This window comes from Anoplolepis gracilipes, chromosome 2 (assembly GCF_047496725.1).
Source record: "Anoplolepis gracilipes chromosome 2, ASM4749672v1, whole genome shotgun sequence".
Classification (NCBI taxonomy): Eukaryota; Metazoa; Arthropoda; class Insecta; order Hymenoptera; family Formicidae; genus Anoplolepis; species Anoplolepis gracilipes.
Genome location: NC_132971.1, coordinates 5,760,160 through 5,776,618, shown reverse-complemented (window position 1 = coordinate 5,776,618; position 16,459 = coordinate 5,760,160). Strand labels below are relative to the sequence as shown.

The 16,459-nt window shown below is 24.4% G+C and overlaps 2 protein-coding genes across 3 annotated transcripts; both read left to right on the top strand.

Moving 5' to 3' along the window:
* The first annotated feature begins 527 nt into the window (after positions 1–527).
* LOC140676382 (retinol dehydrogenase 11-like) lies at positions 528–6,981 on the top strand. 2 transcript variants are annotated; one of them, XM_072911378.1, is made up of 8 exons: positions 528–661; positions 1,786–1,979; positions 3,168–3,249; positions 3,725–3,784; positions 5,476–5,783; positions 5,958–6,077; positions 6,298–6,514; positions 6,674–6,981. In XM_072911378.1, exons 2-8 carry the CDS (start codon positions 1,862–1,864, stop codon positions 6,822–6,824), a joined length of 1,056 nt encoding a protein of 351 aa, XP_072767479.1. In that variant the 5' UTR covers positions 528–661; positions 1,786–1,861; the 3' UTR covers positions 6,825–6,981. The 2 variants fall into 2 exon arrangements, with proteins under 2 accessions (XP_072767479.1, XP_072767480.1); XM_072911379.1 differs by lacking the exon at positions 3,725–3,784.
* A 3,659-nt stretch (positions 6,982–10,640) lies between these two features.
* On the top strand, positions 10,641–16,441 carry LOC140676139 (retinol dehydrogenase 11-like). Its single transcript, XM_072910879.1, has 6 exons — positions 10,641–11,029; positions 13,671–13,752; positions 14,642–14,946; positions 15,110–15,226; positions 15,533–15,749; positions 16,212–16,441. The coding sequence occupies exons 1-6, from the start codon at positions 10,912–10,914 to the stop codon at positions 16,357–16,359; spliced, it is 987 nt and encodes a 328-aa protein (XP_072766980.1). The 5' UTR covers positions 10,641–10,911; the 3' UTR covers positions 16,360–16,441.
* Positions 16,442–16,459: the final 18 nt, after the last annotated feature.

The window sequence follows — 16,459 nt, the reverse complement described above, 5'->3', positions numbered from 1 at the left end:
TATATCTTATATAGAGTATTATAACAGTAAAAAATCGGATATAATCTTAAAGTAAAGTTTTATATTACATGAAAAAAATTATTATAACTTCGTGCATTGCAAAAAGTTGAATTGTTCAGAAGAATTAAAGTGGCACATTTTTGTTATTTCTTTTTCTTGTGAATTACTTAGTTTTGCGTATGTTTTGAAGCAAATTTAATAAACAATAATTTCAGATAATTAAAATTTTTCTTTTTATTGTAAAATGTATACATTTTTATAAAAAATAACAATAAATTTTTACAAAAACTTTTTATAAACCTAAAAAAAAATTCTTAAACTTTTAGAACTTTTAAAAACTTTAAAAACTCATAAATTTTATTTAAAAACTTTAAAAAAGTCTATAAACATTTAGAAAAAACTTTTAAAAAATCCATAAACTACTCATATTTCAAAACAGTTAGTATACATTGAGGTATATATACTGATCCTAAAACAGACGTTTAAATTTAAACACGTTTTACTTGATAGCTAGCGACAGACTAACTATGGGACCTGCAGACTCTTGTAGGCGCGTCACTTGAGTATATTTCTGCTAGATAGCGCAAAGTTTAAACTAATTTTTTTAAGTGTACAGTATTAAAAAGAAAAAAAATGGGGTCGACATCTACCCCTGTATACCGTAAGTGTTAAAAAATTGAAGGTGACCTTTACGTCATCTTTAAACGACTATCCAAGGTCAAATCAATGGCACCATTTTATGTCCTTCTTCGAACCAAAAAATTTTTGTCTGAAACCTTTTTCCGCATCTTTCATATTTTTCAAGATAATTGTCTGGATCATTTAAAATGACACACCCTGTATATACACTGGACAACAAAATTATCGCAACAAAAATTTACACCAAAATTTCACATGATGATTATCATGTTATTTGTGAAAAAAATTCCACGTGTTGCTAATGCTGTCGGTAACAAAAATGTATAGATAACTTTGATACGTCATAACATCGCGAAAAAAAATCGTATAGACCTCAATTTTTTTTAATTTGCATAGAAAAGTCCAAATTTTACGACGATTATCATGATATTTATGAAAAAAATTTATTCCATGGAGTGCGTCAAACTATGCAATTTTGTAGAGATAAAACACGTTCTTACTTTTGAGAACATGGCGGTAAGGGGAGTGAAAAAATTTAAAATCTGACAAATGCTTTTTAAAGTAGAGGCTTTAAGCTACACAAAATTAAAAAAAATATTTTTCAAATACGACAATTTTTCGTGGAGTTATGATTATTTAAAGTTATGTGAAATTTTGGTATAAATTTTTCTTACGATAATTTTGTTGTCCAATGTATATATGACATTTAAAAAAATCAGTTTATATTAAAATATGATGCAGCAAAAATGTATAATTGATGGCAATGACAACTAAACAAAAGAAAAAGCTTTTACTTTTAAATAAAAACATTATGACGTTAAAAGGACTTCATTAATTCAGCAATCAATCATTCAAATCAATTCATTATTCAATCATGTTAAAATACATGATAATAAATCACAACTAAAAAGAAATAAAATTTTTTAAATTTTATAATTTACATTACGGTTAGAGTGGGGAATCAAAACTTAAATCAAGACTCCCGTTAAGGTCCTCAACAGAATTAAGCGATTATCGTAGCATAGAGTGTGCACTCTGCGTCATAATTACCATACTTCTCCCTCTTCTTTCGTGTAGTTTATTTCCGTTAATAAAATATCTTTCCCGTCAATGAGCACTACATTGTTATATTCTTACTGTGTTCAGTGCAACGCTTAGCTCGGCGAGATAAAGACAATATTTTACTAGCAAAATCGTGAAAGAGTCGAAAAAGAAATTCCAGATGTGGACCTATCATAGATCGTGTACCAGTCAGGCGCGTCTTGATGGTAAAGTTGTGGTAATAACGGGTGCGAATACCGGAATCGGTAAAGAGAATGCCAAAGATTTTTACAGAAGAGGTAAATATCGATTTTTAATTTTTACATTATAAAATGCGTAGTCATTTATGTGATACAATTATAGAAAAAATTATAGAAAAAATTACTTCTCATGAAAATGAATAAAAGATGTAAAATCAAAAGTTTTATTTTGTACAATACTTAAAATACTTGAAACAAATAATTCATGCTTTATTGCCAAATATATTACTTTAATAGTTCTATAAACCTTTTCAAATAATTTATTTATATATAAAAATCAATAAATATATTAATTCACAATTTTTTATATATTATATATATTAATATTAAAATATATACACAGAGTGTCCCAGAATTCGCGGACACGGAGTACATAGCGTGATTGTCCGTGTCAAAGGAAGCAACTTTTTCTTCAGCAAAAATGTCGAGAAATCAATAATTTTTCAGTTATAAGCAATTGAAAAAGACGGATTTTTCGCAAACCAAATTTTTTAGAATTAAAAGATTAACACAATTATATTCTGCAGTTAATTTTAGGTGGAGTTTACTTTACTAAAATTTTTATTTAAGACTTAGTTACAGAGATATATAATAGCAAAATTTGAAAACTAGTAAAAAATGATAACTTTTCTCGACATTTTTGCTAAGAAAAAAGTTGCCTCTTTTAGCACGAACAATCACGTTTTGAATTCTGTGTCCGCGAATTCTGAGACAGCCTGTATAATAAATATAATAAATAGTATATAATAAATATATACTATAATTTATATAAATTACATACATTTTTCAATGTTAATTTATATAATATTTATATAATATATATTTTCTTATTTATTTAGAAATTATTTTTTTAACTTTTCTTTTAATTTTACGTCTTTATTTTTCTAAATATTCTGACGATATAATGTACAGGACTTCTAAAATATTTAGATATCCTTTTAACGACAGACTTTTTGGCCAAATTGGGATTTTTTAGCATAAATGTCAATAACATTTTCGTGAATAAACATATTTGAAATTCAAAAAAGCTTTAAAGCTTTCTATTTAAATGTAAAATAAAATAATTTAACCAATTTTATCTCTGTGTACGATTTTTGTTATATTATAGATCATTTATGTAAATGTAATTATTTGTTATAATATTTTAATAAAACATAAATAATATATACAGGACATAAGTATAATTAGTTACATAATTATATATAAATAATATTATTGCGTTTTTAGGCGCAAGAGTGGTTTTGACTTGTCGGAATGTGGAAAAAGCAAAGGAGGCAGTGGAAGATATAAAAAATAATCTATATTATGAGTAAGTACATGAAGCTGTATTAAAGCTTGTATTTAAGTTATCATCTAATGCAAATCTACTTTAAAGAAAAGAAGAAAAGTAAGAAAACTCCAAATTATAAATTTGTATGTTTCAAAGTTTAGCGGATATTTAACAACTTTACTAGCAAGTTTATTTATTGTAGATAGTGTAATTTTTAAATAATAAAAGTAAAATTCAGGTAGAAAAAGAGAGTTTTACAATAAATGTTGTACCAATGTTGCGTCGTAAGCAACTATCAATGCAGAAATTCGTATATTTTAAAATGAAATATTTACAAAAGTCTGAATAAAAAATGTAACATGCACAATAAAAATATAACTTATTTCATTTAACGTCATAAAAATATATAAAATTGCAAATTTTATTATAATTTATTATAATTTTATTATAAAATATTCAAAAATAATTCCGTATGAATATTTTGAACATTATGTACTATTTTTTTAACCTTCAGCCTTCAACGAAAGACAAATATTGAAGTTAAAAAAATGCTGTATATTATGATAAAGATGATGTAAGTATTTACGTATATACAGAAAATAAATAACGTACATATACAAAAAACTGTTTCAAACATTTGCACGTAATTAATGTATATTTTTTGAATATTTTGTGTTATAACAAAATTTGCGTCCTAATTTTCATACTTTGACCCTTTCTTGGCCGCTTAGTAATCATTATTACTTTGAGCTTATTACTTTTATTATTGATTAATTTCAATCATTTATAATAATTAATCACTGAAGCATTTATAATTTATTAGTTTGCTTAATAACTGATACCATCATAATTACAATCTTGAGTTTCTTGTCATTTGATGTTTAAGTCTAATTAATCTCCAGAAAACAACTAAAATATTATATTTATTTTATGATCATATTTATAAGGTTATATTAAAATTTTAATTTAAATATAAAGTAACCAAGCTATAAAAAGTAAAATATAGAATTACAATTAAACTGAAAACTAAAATCTTTTATTATGTGTGTGCGTGTGAGTGCATGCGTGGGTGTGTGCGTGCATGCGTGGGTGTGTGCGCGCGTGCCTACGTGCTCCTTATTGTTTATTCCCTATTATGGAAATGTTTCAATCACAAAATACTTATTGTGATGTAGACGTCATTTAAAATGTCATTTTAAACGTCATTTAAAATGTCATTTTAAATGTCATTTAAAATGTCATTTTAAATGTATAGAAAATTAAACTAAACATTTGTTTTTAACTTCTAGTATTAAAATAAATATTAAAAAATGTTAATATTATTATTTTGATAGAAATATCAAATAAGTAGTAATTTTTATCTAATATTTATTTAAAATCTTTCTCTCTCTCTCTCTCTTTCTCTTATACGTCTACAAATATTTTGGCTTATGTTTACGAAAAACATATCTGCTTTTTTATTTTACTTTGTTTGTTAATTTCATAGTTATTATTATTTGGCTATAAACTATATCAAACATTGCGCATTAAAAATTTTATTAACAAAGGATATATGTGCAAAGAAATTATTATAATAATTAGATAACAAATTTTATAAGAAATTTTTATATATTTGAAAACGAAAGAAAAGAGAATTTATACTGTTTCTTGATTTACACAGGATCCAAATATATGTATAAGAAATATATGTATCAGAAGTTAATTTTTATCCTATTTTTTTAAGAAAGCATAAAACTATATATATGTATAAACCATATTTCCTTACATTTATTTTAGATTTTTTCAGCACCTCAGACTAATTATTCATTATTTTGTAAATAATTTGTTTATTACGCGATATAGGAGAAAAAATATGTTGCAGAAATGAAACGAATTGATGTCGAATGTTTGTTGTAGCATTATATATATATATATATATAATGCTATATATATATAATGTATTTAAAATATAATAATAATATATATGTATATATATATACATATATATTATTATTATATTTTAAATACATTCTAAACAATCTTCTAAAGTGGCAAATGATTTTATAAATATTCCGTTCTATTATTCTTGTTTCTTAATAGGAAGCAAATAAATAGTTTGCATATTAGCAAATAAAAAAAAAGATTCTTAGAAAACTTTTTGATATTTAAACATATGTATATAAGACGTTTATTTTACGAAAAAAATGAAAATATATATAATTTTTAATTATTTTAAATCATATTTATAATTAATTAAATAATAATTATATTTTTATTAACATTCAGCACAGGTAGCAAACAGGACAGTAAGGATAAGTTAGGCGAGTTCGCGATTTATTCGTTGGATCTCAGTAGCCTTAGAAGCGTAAAAGAATGTGCAAAGAAGATATTGGCAGATGAATCAGCTATTCATATATTAATAAATAACGCCGGTATAATGATGTGTGAGCATGAAAAAACCAAGGATGGGTTCGAACTGCAATTACAAACAAATCATATCGGACATTTTCTTTTGACACTATTACTGCTACCAAAAATACAGTCATCTGCTCCTGGCTGCAGAATAATCAACGTGTCATCGATTTGTCACCTCCGTACGTAAAAATAAAACAAAAAAAATAAGAAAGAAAAGAAGTATTATACTTTTCTTCTTTCAAAAAGAAATTTATTTTTTCGATTAATATTATATATTAATATATAATCAAATAATAATCACATAAGTAATATCCGATATTATCTGTTAACAATATCTGTTATTAACATTGTAGTTGGTAATATATATTTCGATGATATAAATTTGGACAGATCATATAGTCCAATGAAGGCATATGCACAAAGCAAATTGGCGAATATACTGTTCACCAAGGAACTTGCACATCGATTAAAAGGTAAAAAAATAAAATACAAAATATATTATATATAATGTAAAATCGAAATTATTATTACTTACATTTAAATAACAAATTATTCACAATTAATACATTTTTTTTATGATAAAGTTATTTTATACATAATATATTGTGATAAAATAACACATTTTTCTTGTAGAAAGATAAATATAGAAAAATTACTTATAGTACCTATTGGAAACATAAATTTAATTTGCAGAGGCAGGAATTGACGGAATAAACGTATACTCCTTACATCCTGGCGTCATAAAAACTGAATTAAGCCGACACTATAGTAAAACGATAATTCCGGGTGCGAGATTTATCTTCCGAAATATTATGGGACCATTCATCAAAAATCCGATACAAGGAGCGCAAACAACGATACATTGTGCAGTTGATGATAAAGTGGCTAATGAGACCGGTCTTTATTATGTGTAAGAGCAAGCTATACTATATAAAACCTTTTTTGTTAATTATAACAATAGATACATAAGTCTGATAAAAATTTCTTTTTTCCGTTTTTTCTTTCTTTTTTAAAATTTATTTTTAACATATTTATATATCTTTTTACTATCATATTTTGGTTTTAATAGAGAATGTCGTGTGACCACACCGCAATGGAGGGCGAGAGATGATAAAATAGCCAAGGATCTATGGGACCACACTTGTCGGCTTTTGCACTTGGAACCTGAAGAAAATCTTTCCACATTTTTACAAACTGTTGCACGCCAGCTTACCGAATAATAATTATATATATATGTATATATATATATACTTATATATATATAATTATATATATAAATGGCAGATTCTCTGACCAATTTGGAGACGATTTTTCCTCAGCAAAAATGTCGAAAAAGGTCATTATTTTTTGCACACTTCCAATTTTTGTCATTACATATCTTTTTAACTAAGCCTCAAATTAAAATTTTATTTAGGTAAACTATACCTAAAATTAACTGAAGAATGTAAATATGTTAGTCTTTTAACTCTAAAATATTTAATTTGCAAGAAACCCATTTTTTTAAATAACTTATAACTCTAAAATTATTGACTTCTCAACATTTTTGCTAAGGAAAAATCGTCTCCAAATTGTCCAAAGAATCCGTCATTATATGCCATATATGTTTTTTTAGTTACACCCTGTATATATATATATATATATATATATATATATATATATATATATATATATATAGAACGAATAGTGAATAATAAATACAATTTCTTGTCTTTAATAAATTTTTAAGTTTACATAATATGTTTAAAGAGATAATTAATGATATACAGTGGGAAAAATAAATAGTTATAGTATAGATAAGAATTAACTCGCATAAATATCCACGAATATTTTAATGTTCCAATAATAAGTTTTTAATTTTACACATATAACATTTATATGCTAAATCTTTAAAATGCTATACTATTGTTACTAATAAAAAAGTAATAATTTCTTAAAAAGTAATTATGTTTCAAGTTATTTCAATGTAGTCTTAATATAAACTAATATAATCAGCTTTGCTATAAAAGGATAAATATAAAGCTTTGCTATAAAAAGATAGAATTTAATGTGTATTTTTTGGTGTTAATGGAATTTAAGTCTATACACTGTAATTTCTTTTCGCATTATGACTTCGAGTTTGTTAATATACAGGAAAAAAGTAAGTTATACTAAACAACATAGTGCAAACAGCAATCCAAACCTGCTTGATAGACTGAAGTAATATAAAATAAATGTAGACAACATTTGATAAATGTAGCATTTTTCTTTAAATATTTAATATATTTAAAAAATTTTTAAATATTAATAAGATCGAGTAGTAAACTTAAATAGCATTGTATATCCTATTGTTATCTGACAAGAAATAAATATTTGAGTTAGATTTTATTCACTTTTTACTTTGAAAAACATCAGATGTACGTGACTTACCCTATATAAATAATATAATTCTATAAAAAATGATGGCGTTTTTAGGCGTAAAAGTAATTTTGGCTTGTCAAAATATGCAGGAAGCAAAAATTGCAATAGAAGAATGAGTATATTACAAACAAACATTTGAATCCCACCTATGGGATCACCATTATCACTAAATAATAGCTAACATAGTTTTAAGATATTAGGAACAAATAAAACTCTGTTTAAAATAGGAAAAAAATTATCATTATATTTTCGCTACGTTGTAATTTTAAATTTAATTTATTATTGGCTGAAGAGACAAAAGTAATTGTCGAAATGTTCTATATTTTATTATGTATTGACTAACATGTATGTATTTAAATATAATAAATACAAAAAAACACTTACATTATGTTCGTATAAGCCTATTGTTTAGTTAGTTATATTTGTTTAAAAAAAACGAGATGTAATTATAATTACATAAAATATATATAAAGCTATATTTAAGCTTACAGTTATTTGATGCAAATCTACTCTAAAGAAAAAAAAATTAATTAAATTAAAAAACTTTAAATTGTGAAGTTGTATGTTTTAAAGTTAGAGGATATTCAATATCACAACTATAGCTAGTAGTATATAAGTAAAAAATTCCTATAGTTTTTTAAATGTGTCGTGTCGTAAGCTGTCATTGTGTATATATATATATATATATTTAGAAATAAAATATTCTGGACTAAAAATGTATGAAGCGCGCAATCGAATAATATATACTTATTTCATTAAACGGCACAAATAACATAATATATAAAATAAACTTATTAATTTTTTAAATATTTTACACAAATACACAAATATTTTTCTATTTCACATTTCCTGTTTAGAATAATACCTATGAGTATTAAATTTTATTATTTTTCAATTTGTAATGATTTATATTTTTTCATGCAGTATTAATATACATATAATAAGCTGTGTAACAAACAAAATCAATTAAGTAATAAACCGTAATTAATAATCAGTAAAGATTAATAATAAATAATAATAAATATGTATGCACATGTAAATATGTATAGGTATTTATCTACAAACCAAAAACACAAAAAACGCTCTGTTAACCTGACGAGCATTTAAATAGCTAATTTATTGAAGCGATACGATATAAACATACAATATAATGTATATGCTGTATAATGTATGCATAAATATCTGAGTCTTTAAACATGTTCTTATAATCAACAACGTGACGTCCGAATTTTTTTTAGACTTAAATTAAAATAAATTTTATGCTAAAATTTGTATGTATATATGCGTTTGTTTCCTATGTTATTCGCACTTGTATCGAAGTTATCTCCGTTAATAAAGTCACTTGTAGTCGTGAATTTTCTAAAATTCGTGCGCAAACTTTATCGCTGTACAATACCCAAGCTATACATAGTTTATAAAGTGTATTTGTTAAAAACAAAAAATTTTTTTATTTGTGTCGTTATTTTATTTTTAATTTACTGACTTCTCGTCTGACATATATATTTAAAATTAAACAATAATCTCTGGAAATATAAATTAAATACTATTACTTACTATATTATTAATACTATTACTAGCTTTCTTGAAATGTCTCTTTTCAAAAATATTTAAAATAATGTCACATATTTTTTAAATGGTTTTTATTTACATAAATATTATCAAAAGATTTGTACTATAAAAAATAATAAATTGTATATAAATCATTTATTTATTATTATTAATATCCAGAGCATGATGTAATAAGACATTTATTACACAATTCATAGTCCCTAGTTCAATTAATATAAGAAAAATCAATATTATTAACATGAATAACAGATGATTAATATACATATATGGATGTACAGTACGAATCTGAGCTCTACAATATAAACTATCAATTCCAACTACAGAATATTTCTGAGATTATTATAATCTTGACAGTTTGTATTGGAAATTTTTACTTTAAAATAAAAATTTATCTAACCTCTGTTTTTTAGTATTATTGCTATTAAAATTGTATGGAACATTACGATTAAATTTAGAAATATTTTAATAATTTTTATAGTACACAATTATCTTTTATTCCTGGATATGTCTTTCTTTGTAGATAGAAAGATACAATAAATAAATGTTATGTTAAATATTTTCTATCCTTTACTTAACCAAATGTACAAAGATCAATATGACATGTATCAGAAATAGTCAACAGTTTGAGTATTTAAGATATGTCAATTGGTGTCAGTGTGGTTATATAATTTAAACTTAAATATTTGATTGTAAGTCTAAACTTGCATTGAAAATTTACATATAAAAAATTTACATTTTTATTACATTTTTATGAATTTATATTTTTTTTAATATAATATAAAATATTTATTAGATAAATTTTTATCTGCGCTCAGCAGATAAAGCAAATCAGTAAGCGCTTAGTGATTCTTTATTGTGATTGGTTCTTACATTTAGATCTTCGTTGAATCTAACTGCAGAAACCAATCACGATAAAGAATCACTAAGCGCTCACTGATTTGCTTTTTCTGGTGAATGTAGCTATAGTTCTTTATATATAAGTATTATGTAATGTTAAATTCCATTAACATTAGATCAGACATCTCTCTCTTCTTTACCATTCAATCCGGGTTCGTACGCTGAAAACATCGTTCTTGCTACTTACTGAAGGTTGAATAGAGCACGCTACAGCGTTTCCTCAAATACAACTTCAATCTTTATTCATTAGTAGAACATGATCGATCACAAAGGCTTGCTTCAGAGCAATAGTATTATTAAACTTTAAAATGTGATACAAGCAATATTATCCAATGTAATACAAGCATATTAAATTTGTTGAACAGAAGATTAACATTTGCATTTTGAAGAAGCCATTTAAAAAGAGTATTGAAGCCGTATAAAAAAAATAGGTGTATAGTGAAAATGTGGTTCTTCCATAGTCAATGTACCAGTAAATCACGTCTTGTAGACAAAACAGTGATTATAACAGGGGCGAATACTGGAATTGGTAAAGAAACCGCCAGAGATCTTTACAGAAGAGGTACTTTTATAAATACTTTATCATTTTTTGAATTATAACAGAATACAGAATATACATAGTTTCTTAAAATAACTTGTTAAATTGAGAAAGATAAAGGCAGAGAGAGAATTCGTGTTTATGCATATAAATATGTTTATTTCTTTTTATTTAATTACTTCTTACAAATAAATACATAATAAATTTTGAAAATTTATTTCCTGGTGCCTGAGACATTACAGATATTTTTTTGATAAACACTTTTTAAAAATGTTTAAATTAAAAATAGTTACTCATAATTGTAATATCAAAATTTGTTGGTGCTTTTACACATAGTATAATATAAAAAATTTAATGAAATAAAAGATGATATTTATGTGCAGAATGAATAAGTGAATAACAATTATCATTTGAAATAATTTTTTATTTGTTGATTTGTTAGAGAAAATAATGTTATATAAAATATTTTGTATTTGTGTGTGATACTGTTTATCAAAGAAAAAAATTTTACTTGTTTATTACACACACACACACACACACACACACACACACACACACACACACACACACACACACACACACACACACACACACACACACACACACACACACACACATGCACGCATGGACGTACGCGTGATTAACACACACAGAAAATAACCTTGAATTTTAGCTCGTGTATTGCTTTTAGTACTGTGTTTTAATTCACAAAAGATAAATTCAATGAAAAGAAATTTATTAAGATGTTGTAAACATTATTTATAAAATTCTATTATGTATATTATTATATTCTTGATGTAGAGATATATGATATAGATGAAATTTAGGACGATATAAGTCATATTTTGGTTTATATAATATTATATTATATATATATATTTATATTATATTATATATATATATTTATTATTACATATATATTTTATTTTATTTGTTCTATTTGCTAAAATTAGTTTCTTCTGAAATTTTGCAAATAAGATAGTTCCTTGTATAGAGAGTATGTAACACTGTTGTGTTACAATTATGTAACAATTATAATAAATTACAATTTATCGCGCATTTGTACATTCTTATCTATCTTGTATGTGTTGGTTAATTACATAATGAATTACATAATTTCGATAACTTATAATATAAAAAACTTATAAGATTGATATAAAAATATAATATAAAAATTTGTTTTGAAAATATTTTGAAAAAATGTTAATGATAAAATAATTGATAAAAAACAATAAATTGTTATTTTTTTCAAAGTATTATAATAATAAATATGAGACAATATAGTGAAGTAAAATAAAGCAAAAAAATTAGTTAATATTATTTTATATTTTATTTTTATATTATACATATTATATTATATTATTTTATATGATATATACAATTAGTAAAATTATTTAATAAGTACTTTTTATATTAATTATCATTAAGCTTGGCTACAGAACAATATCGGAAAATAATTATTAAACTATATCGTCGAAATTATTGAAATCCTATTTTAAGCTGTAAAGCTGATTCAGAATTAGTGACGTAATAGGCTATTATTATTTTAAAGCTTAATATAAAAAATATAAATGTTTATAAAAGTATAAAATAAACTATTATTCCAAGTTGTAATTATTCTACGAGAACACGAAAATAAAAAAGTGCAGGTTTTTGTTAATAAAAATTTTAAAAATTTTAAATTACCTTAATAAATATCGCTCAGAAAATATAAGACATAAAAAAATAAGTTGTTCTTGTTTTTAATGAGTACAGTTAAATATATTTCATATAACACAATTTTTCTTAAAATCAATAACAAATTATTTTACATAGAAATTGTTATAGACACTATGTATATATATAAAACGTTATAATAAACAATTGACGGCAAGAGCATTAAGAACACAAAATTATAATATTTTTCTCGCCTACGTCTCTTTAAGGGGGTAAGGAGGGGTTTATAAAATTCTCAAAAATAAGAATTTAGAAATCTTGGTAAATATACCAAGAAAAATATGTGCACTGTGCACTTATCAATTTCGCAGAAAAATTATTTTCTTCGAAATCGACGCATTAACATCCGCGGTTAGCTCTTATCCGCCAAGTTTCTAGATACTTGTTTACAAAATTATAAATCGCGGATTTGTAATGTTAATTAAATACAATGCACAAATGTAATGCATTACATATTGACACGTTACCGAAACATTAGGTCAATTCGAATCTCCAGGTTCACAATAGACAGTCTCAATCAACACTGTCTATGGTGATCACGAACTACAAGATTTTATCTAAAATCATTGTGGTCCTTCCGATCATCGTTATCTTTCAGGTTGATTGTTTACACGAGATTCGAATCAAAATAACACATTATATTTTTGTCACATAATGCGTTATTTAATATCAAAATTAATTTTTGTACTGAAGAGATTTTCAACGGAGATCGAAACATATAAGCACTCAAAAAGTTAAATCATTTTGATTAATATCATTTTAATTTAAGTTTACTTCCATGTAATAATTTGACATTCAATATTAATTATTTATTAAATCTCTGTACAATCCGTGATTTATAATTTTGTGTTCCTAATGTTCTTACCGCCAATTCTTTACTAACGTTTTAGAATTTAAGAAGCGTTTTATTTCTTTTATATATGTATATTATATAATATATTTTCTATAGGTGCAAGGATAATTTTGGCCTGCCGAAATATACAAAAAGCCAACGATGCAATTGAAGATATTAAAAAAAATCCACCTTCAAAGTAAGAGTAAATAAAAATATTGTATATGCATTGTGAATAAAATGGTGGACAGATGTTAAATACATTTATAATTAATTATAATAATTTTTTTGTTTAATAAAATAAGAACGCATCTATATATAATTAGCAATTAATAATTAAAAATTAACATTTATTAAGCAACTAAGAATCAAACGTACATTATTAACATTCTTACATGTTTATAAATAATATTTTTATATTTTATATTTCATAAATATGCAAAGTTTATCAATAATGTTATTTTTATTTTCCTGAAAAAATGTTTTTATTATCATATGTAATATCATTATATATTAAATATATAATATTAATTAAGATATTTTTGTACATTATATGTACTTAATTAATATTATGTAGTTAATATGTAATTTTTTTACATTATATGTATACATTATTTAATTATGTGGAAATATTTGCTTTTAAGAAGAATAGCAAATATATTTATTAATTTGTGTTATTATTGCCTGATTAAATAAAATTAACTGAATTAAACAAACACATTAATCAATACACTCATGTTTGTCAATTATTGAAAATAGGTTAAAGTTATTAAGAAAACCTATTGTCTAGTGACTAGTAATTCTATGCAAAGTGGATTATATTCTTTCAGCTTTATTATGTAACAAAAACGGTTGTAAAGTATAGGTTGATGGATCAAATAATTAATCGCATAGAAATAATTATGTTAAAGGCCGCCGCACATACTTTTACATAACGCATAATGCATATATAAGAATTCGATTGGTTGAATTCCTTATGCATGTGTTTATAGACCAATCAGTTTCCTTATGTATGTGCATTATGCGTTATGTAAAAGTGTGTGCGGCGGCCTTAATTATTTTTTACGAGACAATGCAATAATTTCCAGGGCAGACAGGGAGCAATTTCAAGGTGCTCCAGGTGAACTCGTTGTTTATCAATTAGATCTGTCTAGTCTAAAGAGCGTGAAAGAATGTGCTAAAAAATTACTAACAAAGGAATCAGCTATTCATCTGCTAATAAATAACGCCGGCGTGATGATGTGTCCGCAAGAAACAACCGAAGATGGATTCGAATTACAACTACAAACAAATTATATTGGTCACTTTCTTTTGACGCTTCTGCTATTGCCAAAAATGCAGTCTTCTGGTCCTGGTTGTAGGATAATAAATGTATCATCGTTTCTTCACTTATGTACGTAAAAATAAAATTAATTATAAACTTGACAATATAAGTATAGACTACTGATAAATACGTCATAATATAAAATATCGTAAAATTATTATAGATCAGTATCCAATTTAAGAAAGAAATAGCTGACATCGATAATTATTAGTTATTATTATATATTTTGTAGTTGGTGCTATACATAATGATCTAAATTTGAAGGAATCATACGGTCCTATGAAGGCTTATATACAAAGTAAACTGGCAAATATATTGTTCACTAAGGAACTTGCGCGTCGACTAAAAGGTAAATAATGCGATTATATCAAAAGAAAAATAGAATATTATTTATTTTTAAAAAGTAATTGTTAAAAAATGACTTGTTAAAAATTACAATAACGCATGCTAAATGATCTAGATTAGATATTAATTTATTTTATTTTTAATAAGTCAATTATTTATAATAATATTGTACAATGAGATTAAATAATCTCTCTCTATTTTTCATAAAATTGTTAATTTATAAACAAGATAACATTTAAAAATTTTTTTTTAATAATTTATCTAGAAATGTATTGTAGAAATAATTGAGAAATGGAAATTTTTCTTTCAGAAGCAAACATTGATGAAATAAACGTATATTCTTTGCACCCTGGGGTTATAACGACAGAAATTGGTCGACATTATAATACAACAATTTTTCCAGGTGCAAGCACTATTTTTCAAATATTTTTGCAACCATTTTTAAAAAATCCTGAACAGGGGGCGCAAACGACAATATATTGTTCAGTGGATGAAAAAGCAGCTGACGAGACTGGTCTTTATTACAAGTAAGAAAAAAATATATTATATAGAATTATTTCTATGAAATATAATCAATAAAGTGTAATCAAAATTATTTAAATAATTATTAGAATATTATCCTATACAATATAATTTTATAAAAGGATAACTCAAATTACATGTATGTGTGTTTATGTATATTCTTTGTTTTTTCATTATAAGACGTATAAATTTGTAGTATTTTTTACATTTATACAACATCTCTTTAAACATCTCTTACAATTAATTTTTACATATATATAGGTGTTATTTCTCCTGTAAAGCATAAGGCCTCTACAAAAAGTCGCCAGCGTACTTTGTTGAGAGCCAACTTTTTAATTTTCGGCCATATACATATATGTATATACATATATATATAATACATAACAATTTTCAAAAATATACATTATATGTTTTTCAAGTCAATTTTTTTAATTTTATTTATTTTAAATAATATATATCTTTTGCAGAGAATGCGGAGTTGCAACTCCACAATGGCGAGCACAGGATGATCAAATTGCCAAAGACTTATGGGACAAAACCTGTCGGCTTCTACATTTGGAATGTAATGAAGATTTTGCTAACTTTTTGAAAACCGTTTCTCAAATTATTAAATAATATATAAGTGCTGAATTAATGATATGAAATTCTAGCTTAAAAATTGTTGTTGAGAAGATATACATATAAAAATTTCTTAGAAACTAAATATCAATGTTTA